Source organism: Antedon mediterranea, chromosome 6 (assembly GCF_964355755.1).
Source record: "Antedon mediterranea chromosome 6, ecAntMedi1.1, whole genome shotgun sequence".
Lineage (NCBI taxonomy): Eukaryota > Metazoa > Echinodermata > Crinoidea > Comatulida > Antedonidae > Antedon > Antedon mediterranea.
Window position 1 is genome coordinate 7,933,834 of NC_092675.1, and position 20,007 is coordinate 7,953,840.

At 32.7% G+C, this 20,007-nt stretch overlaps 2 protein-coding genes and 1 long non-coding RNA gene across 4 annotated transcripts; all 3 read right to left on the minus strand.

Moving 5' to 3' along the window:
* Nucleotides 1-1,233: 1,233 nt before the first annotated feature.
* Nucleotides 1,234-11,484, minus strand: LOC140052642 (uncharacterized). Of its 2 annotated transcripts, none has more exons than XM_072098310.1 (11): nt 11,380-11,484; nt 10,466-10,656; nt 9,959-10,218; nt 9,256-9,411; nt 8,555-8,673; nt 7,743-7,851; nt 6,966-7,198; nt 6,090-6,237; nt 4,977-5,031; nt 3,379-3,523; nt 1,234-2,318 (listed from the first exon to the last, which is right to left on the minus strand). In XM_072098310.1, exons 2-11 carry the CDS (start codon nt 10,653-10,655, stop codon nt 2,252-2,254), a joined length of 1,482 nt encoding a protein of 493 aa, XP_071954411.1. In that variant the 5' UTR covers nt 10,656; nt 11,380-11,484; the 3' UTR covers nt 1,234-2,251. The 2 variants fall into 2 exon arrangements, with proteins under 2 accessions (XP_071954411.1, XP_071954412.1); XM_072098311.1 differs by having other exon boundaries at nt 10,466-10,692; nt 11,380-11,482.
* A 326-nt stretch (nt 11,485-11,810) lies between these two features.
* LOC140051454 (uncharacterized) lies at nt 11,811-15,223 on the minus strand. Its single transcript, XM_072096674.1, has 4 exons — nt 15,063-15,223; nt 14,429-14,438; nt 14,080-14,211; nt 11,811-12,508 (listed from the first exon to the last, which is right to left on the minus strand). Exons 1-4 carry the CDS (start codon nt 15,117-15,119, stop codon nt 12,375-12,377), a joined length of 333 nt encoding a protein of 110 aa, XP_071952775.1. The 5' UTR covers nt 15,120-15,223; the 3' UTR covers nt 11,811-12,374.
* Nucleotides 15,224-16,049: 826 nt separating this feature from the next.
* Nucleotides 16,050-19,896, minus strand: LOC140052249 (uncharacterized). The gene is made up of 5 exons (XR_011845607.1): nt 19,834-19,896; nt 19,101-19,255; nt 17,519-17,540; nt 17,050-17,157; nt 16,050-16,354 (listed from the first exon to the last, which is right to left on the minus strand). It is a non-coding gene; the product is annotated as an uncharacterized lncRNA (long non-coding RNA).
* Between the last annotated feature and the right edge of the window lie 111 nt (nt 19,897-20,007).

Sequence of the window (20,007 nt, forward strand, 5' to 3'; positions counted from 1 at the left end):
TAATAAGATGTTTCTATTTTTATAGCAATTTTAACTAATTTTTAGTAATTTGTAATACAATTCATTTCAGTCCTTGACTGTCGTTTTGTAATATATTTTTATATACCGAATAAATAAAAAAAAATTATTCAAACTGTCGCCTGTGATTGGTCAATTCCCTTGTGTTGCGTTACGTCCTTGCGTTGCGTCCTACTAGGAACCAAGCTTAAGAGTTGCATGTGTTGCAGCCATTGTAATGAAACCATGGTTTCTCCTCTTGTCAATGTATTTGACTAAAAGCACTGTTATATGGCGCTGATGATTCGTGCTTTTAGACCTCCGTGTTAAATAACGTTAACTAAGCCTCGCTCTTTCAATATTCTATCATTTATTATGATTGCCGTGCTTTTTTTTAAGCTACCCGGTCTTTGTGTCACCGAATAAATGAATTGTGTTATTTTGAAAATAAGCCAAGTGATACAATAGCGAGTTGAGTTAGATAGACTGCGTGCGACATGTAATCGAAACGTGTTATGTGTTATGGTTATGAATAGGCCTACAGTAGATTTAGCTGGATGTATAATATTGCTTTATAATCGGTATTAGATTTTGACATATGTATTAACATTTATTATTACAAAGATGGACTGTAATATGAGACATCGCAAGTAGAGCAATCTATCTAACACAGTCTAATTAATCTAATTATGATGGTGACCTAGTGATATATGACCCTGATCTGTCATTTTCAGTTTTTTTTCAAAGAATCATAGAAAAATAACCACTGAATATACATTTCAATTTTCTCTGCGCCAGTTGTAGAATATCGCCGGTTAATATTTTTATGTTTTCCTTAATTAATCAGCCAAACCTATATTTTTTCTGCCATTTGTGGCACCCAGTCAGTAGTCCTCGGTCATGTTTTCCATTAATATTGGTAATAGTTTCCTATAATCCTTTCTTATAACCTGTGATACCTATATTTTTTCCTCATTATTTAAAAAAAATCATATGTTTCCCCTTGTTTTCGGTCAAGCAAAAAAAAAAAAAAAATCACGTTTTTTCCATTCTTTTCTGCCATTTGTGGCGCCCAGTCAGTGGTTCTCGATCATGCTCTGCGTTCTTTTCGGTAAAACATTTCTATTTCTTCTGTGATTTGTGGAGCCCAGTCAATAACTTTAATGATTAATTTCAAACACATCAATAATATTAAAAGATTTAAAATAGTATTTTCAACATTTTTATTTCGTTCACTACAAGTTTTAAACAAATTCAAAAAAGGTGGTAAGTTTGCTTATAGCAGACCTTACAAAACAATTATTTTATACATAAAAACCATTTACAAAAACCGCTATCTCTTTATCTTACATCAGATCAATCACTTAAAATGTTTTTTAAAAAATATTGCAAACACTCCAATTGATATTTGATTGTTAATGATAAAATTACACTTGTCTTACTATTTACAATCAAGATTACTGGAAGTGAAGTCTACAATAAATATATATGTCAAATATTACTGCAGTTAAGCTTTTAAAAACTTGTTTTTTTATACACATTTGCTTATTTGTATTTTAAACCCTATAATTAAAAAAGCCTTGATTTGAGATCCCAATCATTAAAACAAATTGATTCTATTAAAAAGAATATAGTTACTAAAAGACATTGATTGTGCATATTGTGGATTCTATAAAAAAAAAAGCAAAACATTTTTATTCTTGTTTAAAATAATACTTTTAGTAGTTGCAGTAAGCGTGAAACATTAAGTATGATTCACACTTGAATACAACAATGTCTACCATAAGCAATTTGACCCATCACAACGCGATGAACAATCGAAACTGTTGCTTCCGATTGGTCAAATTGCATCCAAGCGGGAACCAACTAAACTGCAGTACGATATAACATTCAATTCAAACAAAACTTACAAAATACAAAAATATAGATAGTGTATTGTGGACATGTTGAAGTACTAGCATAGATGTAGGACCTACGTTTTACGTTCTTTGAATGATCAACAGGTAACATCATTATTTTTGTAATTTAATACATATCTGCACGTAGTTTTGTGGTTTTGTAAGGTAAACAAACATTAGTGCTACCTTAAATATAGCATCAAGTAACGGTAAACATGAATTTTATGGATCCTTTATTTTACATACGACTTTTGGACCTATACAGTAAGTAAAATGTAGGTCCTACAGTTAAAGATAACAGTTTAAAAAGTTCTTGTCTTAATGTTTTTATAAGCACTTTCACTCAGCTTGCAGTGCTAGGTCCGGCCACCAGGCATGCACCTGGTGAATTCCTCATAAGCTGCATATTCCTCATCATTAAGACTGTAAAAAGAAGAAAAACCCAATAAAACAGTATGTTAGAAAATAAAGTTTATTTAATATAACAATTTTAATGAGATATTATCATGTAAATACAACAAGAATAAACTTTTGAATCATTTTAGTAATTAATTTATTGTGAAAGGTGAAAGGTTTTGCTTGATTAAATTCGGATAAAAGTACAAGGTTAGACCGCATCATTGACTAAATAATTAAAATACTGTAAAATGCCTATGGCCAAGTAATCGGAAGACCTTTATATGACACTAAAACCTTCAAATTATAATTATAGCCACTATCGAAATTGAATACGCAAATTGTTCAAGATTTGACTTTTGAAGTGCAACTGATCCAAAGAAAAATATGACCTTAGAGACTTGAAGCCTGGCTTTTACCGCAGCACTTGTTTATTTGTGCTTTATAAATCTACCTTTATTGTTATGATGCCCAAGCAAAAAGAATGACAGTCGATAAGATTGTTTAACTGATTTTGTATAATTAATGAAATAATAATTTGTAGACAATTTGTGTTTCTACTAAAATCAATTACAAATAAAAAGAGATAATTCTATGTATAGTTTATATGAAAATGACAATAAATGGAATTAATTTTCCACTGATGAATGAATGAATGAAAAAGATTTATTTATTTATTTATTTATTACCATCTTTACTGAGGGTAGCCTATCCAGTTCCTAATGGAACTGATCATTAAGGGCCCTCGATAAAACATACATACAGTAAAACACATAAAATATTGAATATTCAAATGACATAATTTAGGCCTAAAAATTTACAATGGTTATAAAATTCATATAGTAGATTTAGATCAAATTTTGGGCTTGGGAAACAGAACAATTTTTGTTAGGCCTTTTAACATACTGTAATATTATCATTTTTATCATCAAAGTCATCATGATTATTATTACTGTATCACTGTAATTGTTAAATATTATAATTATCTAATTTAATACCTGTCTCAAAAACCAGTCTCAAATCACAGCTACCAATTTTTTTTTCCAGAGCTAATCATGCATACATTAGCATAAAATTAATGTCTTACCCTTGGTCATAGGTAGAACTACTTTCACTTGTATAATAGTCATCGTCATTGTATCTTTGTGATTTTTCATTGTTTCCCAGACTCCATTTGTTTGTTAGGAACTCGTCCATATTATTTAAATCACTTTCATTTACATAAATAATACCTATAATATAAATAAAAAATTATATATAAATTTACAGGCAAAAAGAAACTCCAATCCTTCCAGTAATCTACTAAAAAATAATTATTTAAAAATGGTGAAGATATGGAAATTTGTGAGAATGTGAAAAAGCTTCCACAACCAAGATTCGAACGTCTTCTGTTTGATATCCAGACATCCTACTATTAGACCATATGGGCTTTCATGGTATGATTCAAATCCGATTGGAGCGACTTTTTGACATCCTCAGTGTGGTACAGTGAAAGAGCACTACTTCCCAATTGTATACACTTTGTAAAATATATATAGAGTTTAAGCATATTCAATCAACTTAATTTTTTGCTAGACCTTCGTCTATTAAAGATTTATTTTTACTATTAATAATTCAGTAGCATATAATGCAGTATAATCTCGTTTGCATATGTAAGTTAGTTTTCAAAATCAACTTGATATACAGCATATTTATTTCCAACAATATTTTCAAATTTTATAGCAGTGACCACAATGGAAGAAATTTTATATCATTAAACAGTGTTAAATGCTAATTTAAAAACATTGAAAAATAAAAGATTGCTTTCTAAAAGTCTGTCTACACTATCAAACTTTATGTGACAAAAATAGTGTACCCATATGTGCCACGGTGATGTCATATCACTACCATATTTGAGCAGACCACGCTTGTTTTGTCAAACTATTTTGATAGTCTAAACTAGGCTTAAGCATGGTCTTGTCTCAGGCTTAAATCACATCTGGACTGCCAGGATTTGACCCTAGCACCATGGGATTGGTAAGCAAGAATGTCGCCTACCATGCTACATTACCACAGGACAAGTCTTTTGAAAATTGCAGGTGTGCTGTAGACAGTACACCTCGAGGTAAGATTAGGTGGCCATGCCTCAAAAGACAAGGCCTGGCACAACTTTAAATAAATTCGCCTCTACTGAAACATTACCATTTACTGTACAAAGACCTGACTGATCGAGCATATACCAACTGTACAAAGCTCTGTCTACACTATCAAACTTTATGTGACAAAAAATGTGATGTGTCTACATATGGACATGTTGATGTCATATCACTACCATATCTGGGCATATCACTACCATATTTGGGCATATCACTACCATATCTGGGCATATCACTACCATATTTGGGCACATCACAAACTAGTTTGATAGTGTAGACTGAGCTTTAGGCTACATTCACACACTTTCACAGAACAAAAAATAGCATTAAATTCTTTATACTAAACAAAACTGGAAACGGATTGTAGTTTTACTTAGTGAATCTAATTAAGAAATAAAAACTTCCTCACACAACACTGGTCTAAAAGTGCTCTTTAATTGGAGGTGTATTATTTCGTAAGTATTAGTAATTATTAAATGCAATTAACTTGATTAAGAATAGTTCTTCACGTTTTGCCAAATCTACACTCAAAAATTCCAAAAGTCCTTACTAGCTTCTTCTTGAGAAATGACTCTACCATCAGGTGCATAGAATGTGTAATCGTTCTGGAAAAAAAGAAAACAAGTTATTATACAAGTTTTGTTTATTAATTTCCACAAATAATATATAATTTTCTTAATAAATCTTTAAATATTTATAAATGTAGAGTTCACAATAAGTCTAGATATAGATTTTAAACAGAGCTAGCCACGATTAACATAACAGAACATTACAATGATAATACTGTACACTTTGAATATTTGCAGTTATTTAAATTATGCATGTTGGAACACAATGCAAATACATCCCCCTTAAACTCAGTGTTAAATATGCATACTCTACTCCAAATTTTCTTCTTAACTATAATTGAGCTACAGGTCCTGAAGAGGATTTTAAAATGTTGTATTTATCCATAAGACCACTAAACAATGATGTCACTCAGAAAAGTAAATTATGTGTTCATCCGAAAACAGGCAACACTAAACAAGCCACAAAATCGATCGAACGAGTACAGAATAGAATTTTGCGTATTATATTTGGTTACAATTTAAATCTTGTTGAGTTACGCAAGGCTGCTGGGCTCCCTTTACTTGTGGCAAAGTGGAACTAACTCTTACTTTTGGTAAGAAACTCTTGGTTTCTGATAATTTTAGGCATTTGCTCCTTCCTTGCCACACGTTTATTAGAGCCCTGCAGCATCATCGTCTCTCATATGAAATCAGGTGCAATGTAAATCTACAATATCCACCCTTGTTAAATGTTAAATGAACCTAGTTAATTAATCTTTTATTATAATTATTAATTTAATACTAAATACAATATACTGTATGCATTTTAATCCAAATTTTAATATCTTAATATATCTTGTTTGTAGGGTATTGTTTCTTATTTTGATGTTTCATATTTTATAATGCCCTATCAATTATGTAAATATTTTAGTCTATTTGATTTTGCAATAAAGGCCAAAAAACATGGATAGTTCCACAAGCCCACCTCATGTTCTCAATAAATGATATCCATTTAGAAAAAAATAATATGTGAACTGACTGGTCACACTACACAAGCAACACACGCTTGATACACATCCCCTTAAGCCAATTGTTCTAAGCACATAATCACTTACCAGATCTGCAACACCAACTGCACTATCTCCTGAAGCAGCAGCAGCACCAGCACTGGAATACATCTGCTGGGCTGCCGGTGACATTGTGTCTCTTCCCCAATTGCTTGCTCTAAGTTCAATTAAACTCAATAATGTTTCCCTTGTTTTCCTAGAAAATAACACAAATGCACATTAAAAATCAAGAATGTTTTTCGTAGCCAGACGAAATTTTTAATCAATTTTTTTTTTAATATTAAAATATGTTCTGTAACATTTAGTTAGTATAATAAAAAAAATGCTAGGATTTTATATCTGGCAACAATCATATATTTACCATTTTATTATTATTAATTTATACAATTATAAATCAGAATATTTTTGTAACTATTATAGATTTACTACACATTGTGTGGATATTAAAACGCATTAAAAAAAATAAATGTATTAATTTTCTTATTATTATTCTTTCATTTTGTTTCTTTATTGTGAAGCACCTCTGAACATTATTATTATAGATATTTGTGCTATATAAGTCTGACTGAATGAATATTCCTGGTTTACAGTTCAAGTCCAAAACCGTATTCAATGTACCTTTTAGAATGTTACGTTTAGCTAAAGCTTTTTTGCTTGTTTTGTGGCTGTCCCTGTTTCATTTCTTCTCAGTTTTTACAATGTTACAAATTTACTCCTCTTTATTTGAAATGGAAAACTAAATATCAATAAGTACTTCTTTTATTTTAATGATATTGAAATATTTTATACCTGCAATTAAATCAAAAATTGTAAAAGTTGTTTGATTTTAAAATGTGTGTGTAGAAATTCTCTGTTGGATGTGCATTGAATAAACAAAATAAATCTAACATACAATTTGCATAATTAATTTTGGTTAATTAATACCTCTGTAATTTATTATCTAGAATGATGTTTCTAATAGTAGAGAAAAGGTTCTGAAGACTAGTCATGCCGCCCGTCTCCCTATCAAAATCATCTGCCTGAGCTCCAGTCAATTTCAACAGCCTAATCAACATTTTTGCATTTTCATCATCGGGATATTTAAGAAAAGATTCCATTAAGCCATTTAAAGCTTTTCTTAAAATGTCAATCTTTCTTGGTTTATTGTTTGTCATTACCTAAAAGAAATATTTCAAATTCAGAAGATTCCATACAGTATCATGTCTAGTGACAAAAAACAGTTTTCAGTATCCTATCTGTAGACTGCAACAGGCTTAACCTAACTCATAGACATGATATTGTATGTGTATCATGTCTTAAATTTAACTTGATTCGAGATTTGAATTTTGAGGCAACAGAATATTTATTGGTTGGACCCTCCTACCAAGATGGGCACTTGTAACAGTCCTTTGATCTTATGTGTGGCTGCGACAAATACCAACAGTAACTGAACTATGTACATATTCTCTGTGGCACGCAGTGTTTGTTAAGGGGTGTGGGACTGATCGTGTCACAGCCACAGATAAACCCTTTGATCTCCGGAGCTCAGCATCCTGTTGTTAGATTGCCTCGCTCCTACTATGCTCTAGAATGTTCTTCCTGCTCAATAAAGTAGCTTGAATCTCCAGTCTCATAATTTGGGACAGGCAAAGGGTATTCTGATTTGTTTCATAAAATGCTGGGAATGTTAAAATAAAAACAAACATTAAAGTACAAACATACATCCATGTTTAAGAACAAGTCAGCTATGAACATCGTAAACCGATACAGTCTTTCTTTTAGAATTGGATCAGTCAACGCAGTTTCTCGTTCGTGAAACTCTTTCTTCAATCTATTTAAGAAATAATAGTAAAGATACAACATTATTTATCTATATTTAGATATCAGATGATGGAAGAATGAGCAATGTATAACAAAGAAACTGGAATCAGTAATAATTGGAAAATATGTGCCATAAACAAACGTACGGCGCTACTGCAGTTTCACACCTAAATCTGGGCATAAGGCTTCACGGTCACTCACTATTACCGCCATGCAGTGGGTGAATGTTTTAAATTGGGTAAGCTCTAGAGATTGCGGTGCGAAAGTGCAGTAGCAACCCAAATATATTCAGTGGAATCAATCATGTGAAATGAACAAGGAAAAATATGTTTTAATCCCTATTAAATCTGGGTTGCCACTAGGACGTAATGCACAGATGTATAAAGCGCAATGTAAGTGGGAACCGTTGAAACACCAGTTCTTGTCAGATCACCGAAGTTAAGAAACGTTGGGCCCAGTTAAAGCTTTGATGGAAGACCATCTGGGAATACCGGGTGCTGTATATGGAGCCCCTGCATCTAGTATCTGCCTCAGGCGTATTGGCTTATGCCTCTGCTCTGTTAAGGTGGGCACTGGACGAGAGAAGCCCTCAATGGTCAATGTTAGGATCAGCCAAAGGTGCTTTAAACAGTCCTGGGTTAGTCATAATTCAGGTGAATGTAAGACTAATTGACATTGTCGGTCATATAATAGGGATACCACTGTAACCTTACTTGTCCATTAAAATATTTCTAAACAAATCTGAATCCATCCCTGGTTGTACTAGTAGCTTCTTAGACAGGCAGTTACAAACTTTTGCTGCAGTGTATGTGAAGTTTGTGTCAAAAATTGCCTATAAAGAATAAAATAAAAACCATAAAATTAACCTTATATTGTATTTTATTAAAATATAAGTTGATACAATGAATATAAACTATATTAAAGACTGGAATAATCTTATATTAAAAAAGAATAAAGACATTCACAAATTCCATCTTGGGCATGGACAAACTAAAAATAATTTGTAACCATATTGTATGGAACTAGTTTGATGGAATAAAGCCCCTGTTTTCACTTAAGCACTATCTTGACCTAAGCAAAACAATTGTTAAATGCCAACCCTAACAGTGTTGATGTTCATTTCTAGTGTAGCACCTTTAGAATTAAATTTATGTTGTTAAAAGCAAACCGTTCACCGATGTGCGACATTCACTGTACAGCAGGGTCGTATAAACTCAAAACCACTGAACTGGTTAGTAGAACCATGGAGGTATATCAAACTTTATGTGACAAAAAAATGTGATGTGCCTATAATGATGTCATATCACTACCATATTTGAACATATAACTACCATATTTTGGCACATCACACATTTTGTTAAAACTAGTTTGATAGTGTAGACAGAGCATTAAACACTTATATTCCCAATAATACCTGTTCATAGATAAACTCTACCAGGTTGTCTAGTTGATTCAAGTCGAGTGGGTTCGTGTTGAGAGCAATTACTAACTGTTCAATGTATTCATCAAAACAGCCTGGATTTATAGACATTACATTTAATACATCCTTTACATTGCTTATGATATCGACCTAAAATCAAAAATATGCATTATATAAACATTATTAACTTAAAATTGTACACTGTACACTAATATAAGAAACATACTGGTATTACCATAGTAACTGTCTATTCTAAACTGAACCAAATGTTACACTGTTTAATTGCATAAGCTCCCCTCATGTCCATCTCTGTAAGTCAATTCATGACTTGAGCTGCGAGAACTAGTACAGTACTAGTAATTGTGTAGCAGTGCAATCCCTGCTTTTTGGTGAATTTCGTACACTGGACACATAATTCATGTAGAGTTAGGCCTTATCTAACAAGATATTTTTACTCCATTCACAGGGTCCTGGGTTTACAGTAAGTACTGTTGGATTCCAACAACTACAATTTCAAGACTTGTTTGTTAAAGACTTTCTTTTTATCATGGCAGTGAATAAATTCCCTATTGTCAATATGCCTTAAAAATGAATACAGGTAAAATAATATGACAATTCTTTAGAAGTAAACACAGAATTAACTAGAAATATGTATATTGCTTTGCATAAATAAAAACAATAGAACTAAAGTCCTTACATTTGCAGAAGTCGCACCAGTCAAAACATGATTATCTTCTGAAGGAACCGACAGAACCGTAGGCTGTAATGCTTCCATTGATGGTACGCGTACCAATGTTGGGTCGTCTACAAATGTTGGGTCTAAAACCACTGGTAGTAACCGCTGGTTGTAAACAGGTGGTGCTTTTGGTACAGCCCCACCAGGAGTAAAAGCTTTAGCATTTGGATTGAGGGAGGAATGATTTTGAAATCCTGATGACATGTTCTGCCAACTTGCAGCTAAACAAAATAATTAAAAAATTAATAAAAATGTTTTTAATTGATTTAGGTAACTGTACTGTTTTGTGGGACAGATAGATAATCTTTATGTTACCTTTTAATGTTTTCTTCTTGTACACGTTGGATTATTTTATTATTTGTTAATATGTTTTTTTATATAGATTAATTTTTTGTTCTCACTTGAACTTTGTTTGGGTATTGGCTTATTGTTTCCTTGTCGGAAAGTTTAAATGTAAAGTCATACTACCTGGTGGAGTTTTCATTGGTTGTTCTCCTGGTTTGTATGGCCTACGTAACGTGAGCCCTTCTGCTGGCTTTGTTTCTACTGGCTTTGTTTCTACTGGCTTTGTTTCTACTGGCTTCTCTTCCACTGTCTCCTGTACTTCTGAACCATTCGGATTCCAGGTTGAGATCTCATAACTACCAGCATCTGCCATTCTGAATCATGTTTAAAAATTGGGTATTAGTGGTGGTCTAAAAGATAAGGCCTGAAGTGTCAGTGTTATTTGCAACATGATTGCAAAACAAATCTTTGTTCAATTCGGAAACTTCAAATTGCCCGGCCTCTCTGCGGAATTTAATTAAGTTTTCTTGAGTGTAGGGGTAATTTGGAGGGGTTAGCGCCTAGGTTTATCACAGGGGGAGGGGGGGAGGGGGGTTAAACTTCCCAATAATCAGGCCTCCTCATAATTTACTTAAATAAAATAATTTCTCAACTTCAATATTTACTACTACTAGGCCTAGGCCTAGTCTACCAGTACGGCCACACAGAAAGCACAACACTAAAAACTAATATAATGCTTTAGCTGGCCTTGAAGTTTCCTAGCGTAACCTAGCCTAGGCCTAGCTACAAACAGCAGGACCTGCTCCAGTTCGTATCAACAACAACAACCAGAGCTAGGCATAGTAGACCTAGTCCCCTAGGCTAAGAGGGTCTGGGGCCTACCCAGCTAGTTGGCTAGGCATAGGCCTAGTTTAGTCCTCTCTCTACTCTAGCTAGGGGAATCACTAGCTAGGCCTAGGCTAGTAGGCTAGGCTAGTTAGAGGGCCTAACTAGACCTAGGCCTAGCCTAGGCTAGTCTAGAAGTCTGCCAAAAAGCATTAGGCCAGACTAATAATCAAATAGATAGATTATCATATAATGTGCAGTCAGTATCATACTTGAAATATATTCACTCTAATGTGAAATACTTGAAATTAGAGTTTCCTTTCCTCGAAAAAAAGTGTCGAGAAAATCTTTTTTGATTTCATGCACACTTCTCGTTCGCACCGTACTACTCTATCAAAAAAACAAAGTAGCGCCATCTATGTCGGAAGTGAAACCTATCTTTGTTAGCTGCTGGGATTTTTTTAATTAATAACATGGGACTCAAGTATACCAATTAAACAAATGTTTGTAAAATATTAAAATAATATTAATAGTAATAAATATAAAATAATGAAAATCGTATAATGGATACAAGAAATTCGCGTATGCTGTCTCATTGCAACTATTATTATATTATCAGGAAAGAGTGAAATGATTGAAATGTCACTGTTGCTTATTAATATTATGTAACATTGTGTCGATATATAAAAAAACAAACTTCATCTCATTTTGACGTCGAGTTTTATTTTTATTTCATCTTACTACCCTACAGTAGGCTAAATACTAATTCTTTTTAAATATAAAAGTGAGTTACAATTTAAAAGAATGTTATAAACGTAACGCATTCATCGGAATTTGGAGCCTACATGTATTTTACATGGTTGTGGATCTGTATATTGTACATTATGTGTGTTTAGCCATCATGGACAAACCGATCGTTACAAAATGTACTTTTTTCACTAATGTCAAATAAATGATGTTTACTCTGCTTAATGAGGCAACTAACTTTATTTTTATAGATTTTATTTTCTCAATATTATATTGTATATTACATTTGCCTAAATAATTCATAGGCATAGATACAATTTTAAACCGGCGATCTAAATTAATAAATTATTTTTGTTATCAAATTAATTTTTAAAACAGTAAAGATGAGGAAATCTGTGAGAATGAAAAAAAAACACGAATAATATATAATTCAACATTAGACACATAGTATTGGTATAATTGCCTGGTATTTTCAAATTCCATTACTTATTTTTGCATACAATTTGCATACTAATTATTATTAGTCACACAGTTCACACGTTTTTCTGCAACTTTGTTCTACGTAGGCTCTGTACTCCTTTAGCTTGCAAATGTATGGTTTGGTCGGGCAATCGGGGTCTTCATCTGTACACACATCGTTCGATTCCGTTTGAGCTGTAAAAAGGAAAAACGAAGGTTGCTCAGTGTGAGAGGAATAGATAGATGGATAGTCGACGCAAAAAAAAAACGTATGGAAAGTTAATCATTGTAAAATAATTATTTTTGTTGATGTTTGTGAATAACTTTATTAAAACTGCGAAATGGCCTATTTAAAGTCTTCATTTTTCATCTTTTTGGAGGACAATATACATCTTTTAGAAAAATACTAAAATATCCACTGTTAACCTAATATCCCCACAATTGTTTTTAAAGCTCTGTCTACACTATCAAACTTTATGTGACAAGAAATGTGACGGATATGATGATGTCATATTACTACCGTATTTGAGCACATCACACTTGTGTTGTCAAACTAGTTTGACAGTGTAGACACAGCTTTGGATGGGTGGTTTTATCAGCGAGATGCTCGCCAATACAAGTTTTAGAAAACACTTTTTTTATTTTATTATTTATTTCATAATCTCATTCAACAGCTGGAAACCCGCCCCTTACAGAATGGAATAATATTTCCTAATGTGTTTATATATATATATATATATATATACCATGAAAGCCCCAGTGGTCTAATGGTTAGGACATCTGCATATCAAGCAGACGGTCCGAGTTTGAGTCTCGGTTGGGGCGACTTTTTCTCATTCTCACAGATTTCCTCATCTTTATCGTTTCAAATTAATTAATTAAATTTCAGTATATATATACCTTTAGACCTATACAATACAAAGTTATACAATCTTACTAATTTTATTACAAAAACAATTATAACGGTCAAAAAAGAGATCAATAGAATTATCTTTAAGAAAACAATTATTAAAAAGAAGACAAATACGTGAGATAAATCCATTCTTGGTAACATTGACACGACAATACGGCACATAAAGAAGATTACATTTAGAATTAAGAGTACGACAACCAACAGCTTTAACATGAAAGAAAAACAAGGAGATAAAATTACAATTGAAACGTGAATTCATACATTTATATAAAAAAGATCGAAAACATGGAACGACGAGAGACAAGAGAAGGGAGAGAGAGACAGATAAAGGAGGGCAGTGGCAAGTAGAATATACAAAACGTACAAAACGATCTTGCTTGATTAATGCTGTAATCATAATATTGAATATATTGTCTTTTCTTTGTAATCGTCATAATTTTGCATTTTGGTAAGTTTACTTGAAGGGAAACGGTATCATTAGGGGCCATTGATATTAAAGAGTTTAAGATCATCCGCAACATCCTTTAACAAAGCATGTCCCGATCAAACGCTACTGTACTGTAATGTTGATCAACTAAGGAGGTAAAGGTCCCGTATTCAATTCTGAACATAGGGTAATGAGCTGTTAGGAGCTCATTTGACAAGCCTCTGCATTATGTAGTAGGGTGGCCAGTTCCTTTCCATGCCACCTTACCCTCCCTTGTTTTTTCAACCAGGTACTCATTTACAGCTGAGTAGACTTGGAGTTATCGGGAATTGAACCCAGGTTTCTCTGTGTGACAGTCAATTGTGGCCTAACCCCTCGACTACCTTTGATCAACTACGCTTTAAAATGATAACAATGGTTTCTTACTCTCAATGCAAAAGCCGCAGGTTTTTGGACAATTGTTGTTAACGAAAGATTCAGCTACCGACATATCACAGTACTCGGCGTAGAATGGGCAATCTGGATCACTATCCTCGCAAACTTCAAACTCCGAATCACCTAATACAGTTTAAAATAAATTATATCAAGACAATCTCATATATTTTGCTTTAAACTGTGAAATGGAAACAAGAAATAAATTTCTTTAAATTATCCATCTAAACTGAAGAAATACTAGGCTACAATTAGGAAAAAAAAACCGATCAACCCAGCATTCCTGATGAGAAAGTAAAATGAACCAAAAAGTCATATGGATTCACAAAATTATCGAACATACCTGCTGAATACTGTTGATGGCATAAAGAAAAAATAAATCATTTATTTTTAGTAACATGTTATACTATCAGCAATTTACATCGAAAGATTCATTAATTAGCCATGTGGCATTTATAAAAACATAAGAAGATCTAAAAATAATTCGTACATCCATTAAAGCAATGAACACATTTAGACCTACACATTTTGTATAGGATTTTTATAATTTAAATGAACTGTTAAAAAAAAGAAAGTTCGATTATCGAACTTTGATAGTGAGATAAGACCATTTGCGCTTTCTGTCAGAAGCCACGATACTGCACAATGTGTCTACAGTCACTAGACATGAAACCGTTTGTGTGGATAAGAACCCAGTATTACACTGGCATGGTATGACTATGGTGCTAGCTTCCATGTCAACCGACAGTTCCTATACTGAGCAGCTTCCCCTTGTCACTTCTCACGTCGTCTACAAGCTGGTGCACTTAGACCGGGACGTCAACGTGTTGTATAATGTGTAGGCCTAAATGCTGGTGTAAGTTCTGATGGGAAGAGGTATTACACATCTACTGTACAGATCTCATCTGATGCTGAATTATCAATTTAACACTATAAATTATTTTACTAATAATAAATAATAGTTTAACATAAATTACCTTTAAACTGACACAGACTGCTACTGTAAGAAACACAGCACTGAATCGTATACTCATTTTGTTCACAGATACCTTTTCCAAGTTGTAAAATACAATGGAGGCCTAACTAAACAACGAGGTGTTTGTACACGAAGGAAGTTCAATGAATTGTAAAATCATATCTATATTTTCACAATTTTATATGACTGTGTTATTTACAAACATAATGATGATAGATGACTAATCAACCAACGTCTCTTGTTGTTTCAACATTTTGACGCCCGTACATTTTAAGAACGATTTTGGAATTGTAAGTTGTTGAATTGACGATCTTAAAAGCTTGGAAATGAAGGGGAACAGTAATGATTGTGAAGATGATGAGTTATAAGTAGGACCGTATTTGGAGCGGAATAAACACCTCGTGTTAGTCTGGTTGTACTTTTAATAATGCTTGCAATAAACCTTCGCTCAGGCTTATACACATATACCACTTAATTATCCAAATTACTTGACTGGATACGCCTATTGCAAATGCATCTCATAAATGAAAGTTATTTAAACAAGGGAAAAAACGCACAATTAATAATCCGAACCAATGAAATAATGAAGCAATGACCAATCACCAATCACCAATCACCAATCAAGGCACCTAATACGATTCCCTTATTAATTATTTACATTATTCTAAATATTTTCGATAATTTTTACTCTCCTGCCAAAAACCCACAGTTCACGTTCTCTCTTAAAAAGTAATTTTATGACCATGCCATTTATTATATCGCTAAGTAAAATCAGTCAACTAAGAAATATAGAGGATAATATCAACTTACTTTAATTGTAAATATTTGCTTTTATAATAATTGTTTGTGTTGTTATTAGGCCTATTTAGACGACGCGAAGGCGGTATTATAATCATGCATTTTTAATAGCTAAACAATACTACACAAATGAGAATTAAGTTCAGGTAACCAAACTATAGATAAAAAAACAACAAGACAATTATTATTGATAGAATTTTATTTTACTGGATGACAAATATATTAAGAATTAAAACTATACGTGTAAGGTCTACGACACAATATTAGATCTACTTTTAAAAAAGAAAATAGGAATATTTTATTTAATTGGTTACATCAATATTTGATTGATCCTCTAGTAGTACCGTTTTGATTTTACGATCAATCGGTAAATTACCACACATAATTATAATAAGTATGTTCGACTAATTAAAATTGTCAATTTAGTTGTTTAACTGTAATCGGAAAGTGTTATGGTCTCCACCTTTCTCGAACTTCCGCTTCCATTCCGTATTTCTGAAGAGAAAATTAATAAAAGATATATCAAGTTTATCTTGTGCAAGGAAATTTCGAATGCATACGGCACCATCGTCAATTATTAGTCGAAGTTTTAACTTAATATTAGTAAAAAGATCAATATTTTGGCACTAATGGCGTTTCATATGTATACTACTCAAAATAAATCATTACAGACTTGGGAAAGTATACGTCAAATTGTTCTTATCATCGTCATCAATATACCCGTCATATTAATTCCAAAAGAAATACTTCATTACATCATGGTTCAATCAAATCGAGTTTAGTAGCCATATTCACCATTCGCACTAATACTTACTTAATCTTCTATCTATGTTAATACAATTTAAGGGAAATATCTTAAATTGAATGAAGTGAAATTATTAACATTTTTTTAAGTGTAATTGGGAAATACGGCCACAGCTTAATTTCAGCCAATTCTCGGTACTGTATCTATTTCCGAAGTATCATAGGAACATTTGGTAAACATCACATGTGTTTACATGTATCTTATAATAGTAGCTCAACCTAACCTTATATGATACAGGCACCATATGTGATATAAATGAGATGTTGTATTACCAAATATTCCTATGATAGGCCTACTTAAAAAAAAGATAATATGTGGAGATACAGCATAGGGAATCCCATTTTTATCGTCTGAACAGAGCTTTATCTGAGTCGTGTTAACTTACATTTACATGCCCCACATGTCTTCATGCATCCCGTTGCAGCCATCGCCTGCTTAGGATCATTGCAACCTTTGAACACTCGACAGTCATCACGGTAATCTTGGCATTCGGCTGTTGGTTAAATTGTTAAAGATCGATTAAAATTATTGCTAAATGTATGTATACTTTTAAATTAGTCTGTGTTCTATAGTACAAATGGTAGACAATCTCAAATAATTAGAAAAATTTAATAAGCGAAAGATGTACACGTCACTGTTACATAACGTGTATTAAAGGTATTTAATATGCATCTATGTGTGTATCAATGACTTTCAATAGTCAGTTAGGATGTACCTAATGACAGCTTTAGCGAAATTCCACAGAAAATCAGAAGATTTAGTATTCTACCGCTTGAAGAAGATACCGGAGGGATATTTAAACAAACAATAAAATGGCGTTAATGCAAAACGTGATGGTTGACTGTAATACTTACCATTTGCTGATGCTTTCTCTACCTATAAAAGAAAAAACATACACCATTTAATCAGGGAAGAGTTAAATTATAATTTAACTCTTCCCTGATTTAATGATGAATAGATTTTTATATTATTGGAGTGTTAATTTTAATTACTAATCCACTGCAATAATACAATAAACGTCAAAAACGTCACCGACGAAGATAATTTATATTATCTATTCAACAAGATATCCAACATGTTCATTTACAGTGTAACGTAGCTTATACAATACTCTCGCAGTGTTTATCGAGGACTCAGCTACAGTTCACTTAGGTCGAGCCTGGTCTCCCCAAATTCAGTTTTTTTTGTTATGTATATAATGAAATAGGAATAAAATAATGAAATGAAATGATTATTTACCCGGTCGCCTTTTTAATAGACATAATGAAGACTGTGTCCGAGGATCTGTCACGATAAATATGGTCCGGGGCCAAAATCGGTCCGCCACTGCCAAAATCGGTCCGGGATTTTCTTCTGTCAATTTTAATTAAATTACTAGGCCTATGATGCTGTTTTAAGTTGATTATGGCTAGAAAAATATCCCATGATATATTAGTAAGTTATCTTGTCGGATAAATACTATAAATAAATGTATTTTGGCTCTAAAATTGTGGCCAAAAGCAGTCCGCCACTGCCAAAATCGGTCCGGGATTTTCTTCTGTCGATTTTAATTAAATTACTAGGCCTATGATGCTGTTTTAAGTTGTTTATGGCTGGAAAAATATTCCATGATATATATTAGTAAGTTATCTTGTCGGATAAATACTATAAATAAATGTATTTTATCTAAAAACATGACTTAGGTGTTCACTCATATTTGGGCCTGCCACACACTCTCATGAACGGGTATGAGACGCTGATATTGCCAGCTAGATTTTATTTATGTTTGAGTCCTTTTTCCTTCCTCAGCCTAATCAATATTGGATAATTGTTTTATAATAATTGTATTGAATTGATATATTGATTGATTAACCATAAATAAATTGTTTTTAACATCATGGGGAAACGAAGATGTTAAAAAAGAACAAAATAGATTAAAAACAGGCAGAGATACATATTGTATACAAAAAGCCCAACAATTAGTACTTATTATTGATGAGTTACTACTAATAATGATATTAACAAAAACAGGCTTAAATTATAATATTAAAATAACAAATAAAACCCCATAGTTTTCAATATAATGACTAATCATGGCCTTTTTGTAATGATATATGCATTATGAATCATTTTGCTCACCATATATTTGTAAGACCGGACCATATTTGGCGGCCAAAAACAGTCCTACTGCCCGGACCGATTTTATCCAGACCGGACCAGTTTTGGCGGCCAAAATTGGTCCGGCCGGACAGGTTTTGGCCGCCATAAATGGTCCCCCGGACTGATTTTGGCAGCCAAAACTGGTCCGCCGGACCGATTTTGGCCCGGACTGATTTTGGTGTGACAGACGTCGACCCTTCAGACAGAGAATACAGTGTGCATTTCTTCTTATCTTTCTCACAGATGGATATTATATCTGGAATAAAAGAATGAATGAGAAAATAAAGTTTTACTTACTGGCAGAATAACTCCAAAAATAAGTACACTGACAAAAAGACAGATCAGAAACTTGTCCATGTTTATACTGATGTCTTGAGCTGAATGTTCGTAATTATTCTCCTATGTACGGCTGTCACAGTTATAAGTATATATGTTCTTTCAAAGTTGTTATCCTTTTATAAGACAAAAGGTGATAGAAATTACCTTTTGAAAGGTTCGTATTTTCATATTTATCTGATAAGTATGTATTATATCTTATTTAGTGTTATTTTGTCACTTACCGTAATTTGAATTAGAAATAAATTCGCAATTATTCTCAGGGTTTTATCAGCATAAAGTGCAAATGTGTACTAGTTTGTTAATATTGTTAATAGAGCAGTTTTTGTTATTCTTTTGATTACTATAACCGGATTGTATTATCTTTAAAACTACTAATAACAATACGAATTAAACGCAAACACGTTACTTTATCTTATTTTGTTGAGGGCATCAGGTAACGTGTGAACAAATAAGTTATTGTACATTTTACATGAACAGGTCGAATAGAGAACCTCTATTATAGGGACACCACCATCATCGGTGGAACCCAACAAAGTATCCCTATAATAGGGGTTCACCTGAATAGCGGTGTCCCAAGTATTAGCCTAGATGGTATAATAGGTCTAGTTTAATCCTGTGTAGCTTTCAAGTTTCGTTTTCAACCCTGGATGATTTCCTTTATAAAGAATAGCTGGAAAATATTGGTATTTACCTAATTTCTAGATTAATAGATTTCAGTACCACATCTTCCTTTTTTTTACAGCCGAATCTTGTATGGTGTCTGGTGTTTTTGGCGCATTTAGTGGAGATCTAGATAATTATGTCAATTCAGCCGTTTTTTCCATCTAAATGAAAAATTAGGCCTACAGTTAATGTTGATGAAAAA

Bases quoted from the DNA above. Each gene is read 5' to 3' on its own strand.
- LOC140051454 (XM_072096674.1), bottom strand. From the start codon at position 15,119: ATGAGTATACGATTCAGTGCTGTGTTTCTTACAGTAGCAGTCTGTGTC. The intron at 12,509-14,079 runs GTAAGAAACCAT...TCCTTTTTACAG, and splicing joins CTGCGGCTTTTGCATTGAGA to CTCAAACGGAATCGAACGAT.
- LOC140052642 (XM_072098310.1), bottom strand. From the start codon at position 10,655: ATGGCAGATGCTGGTAGTTATGAGATCTCAACCTGGAATCCGAATGGT. The intron at 7,199-7,742 runs GTATGTTTGTAC...TATTTCTTTTAG, and splicing joins ACTTGTTCTTAAACATGGAT to GTAATGACAAACAATAAACC. The intron at 6,238-6,965 runs GTATTAATTAAC...GTTATTTTCTAG, and splicing joins CTAGATAATAAATTACAGAG to GAAAACAAGGGAAACATTAT.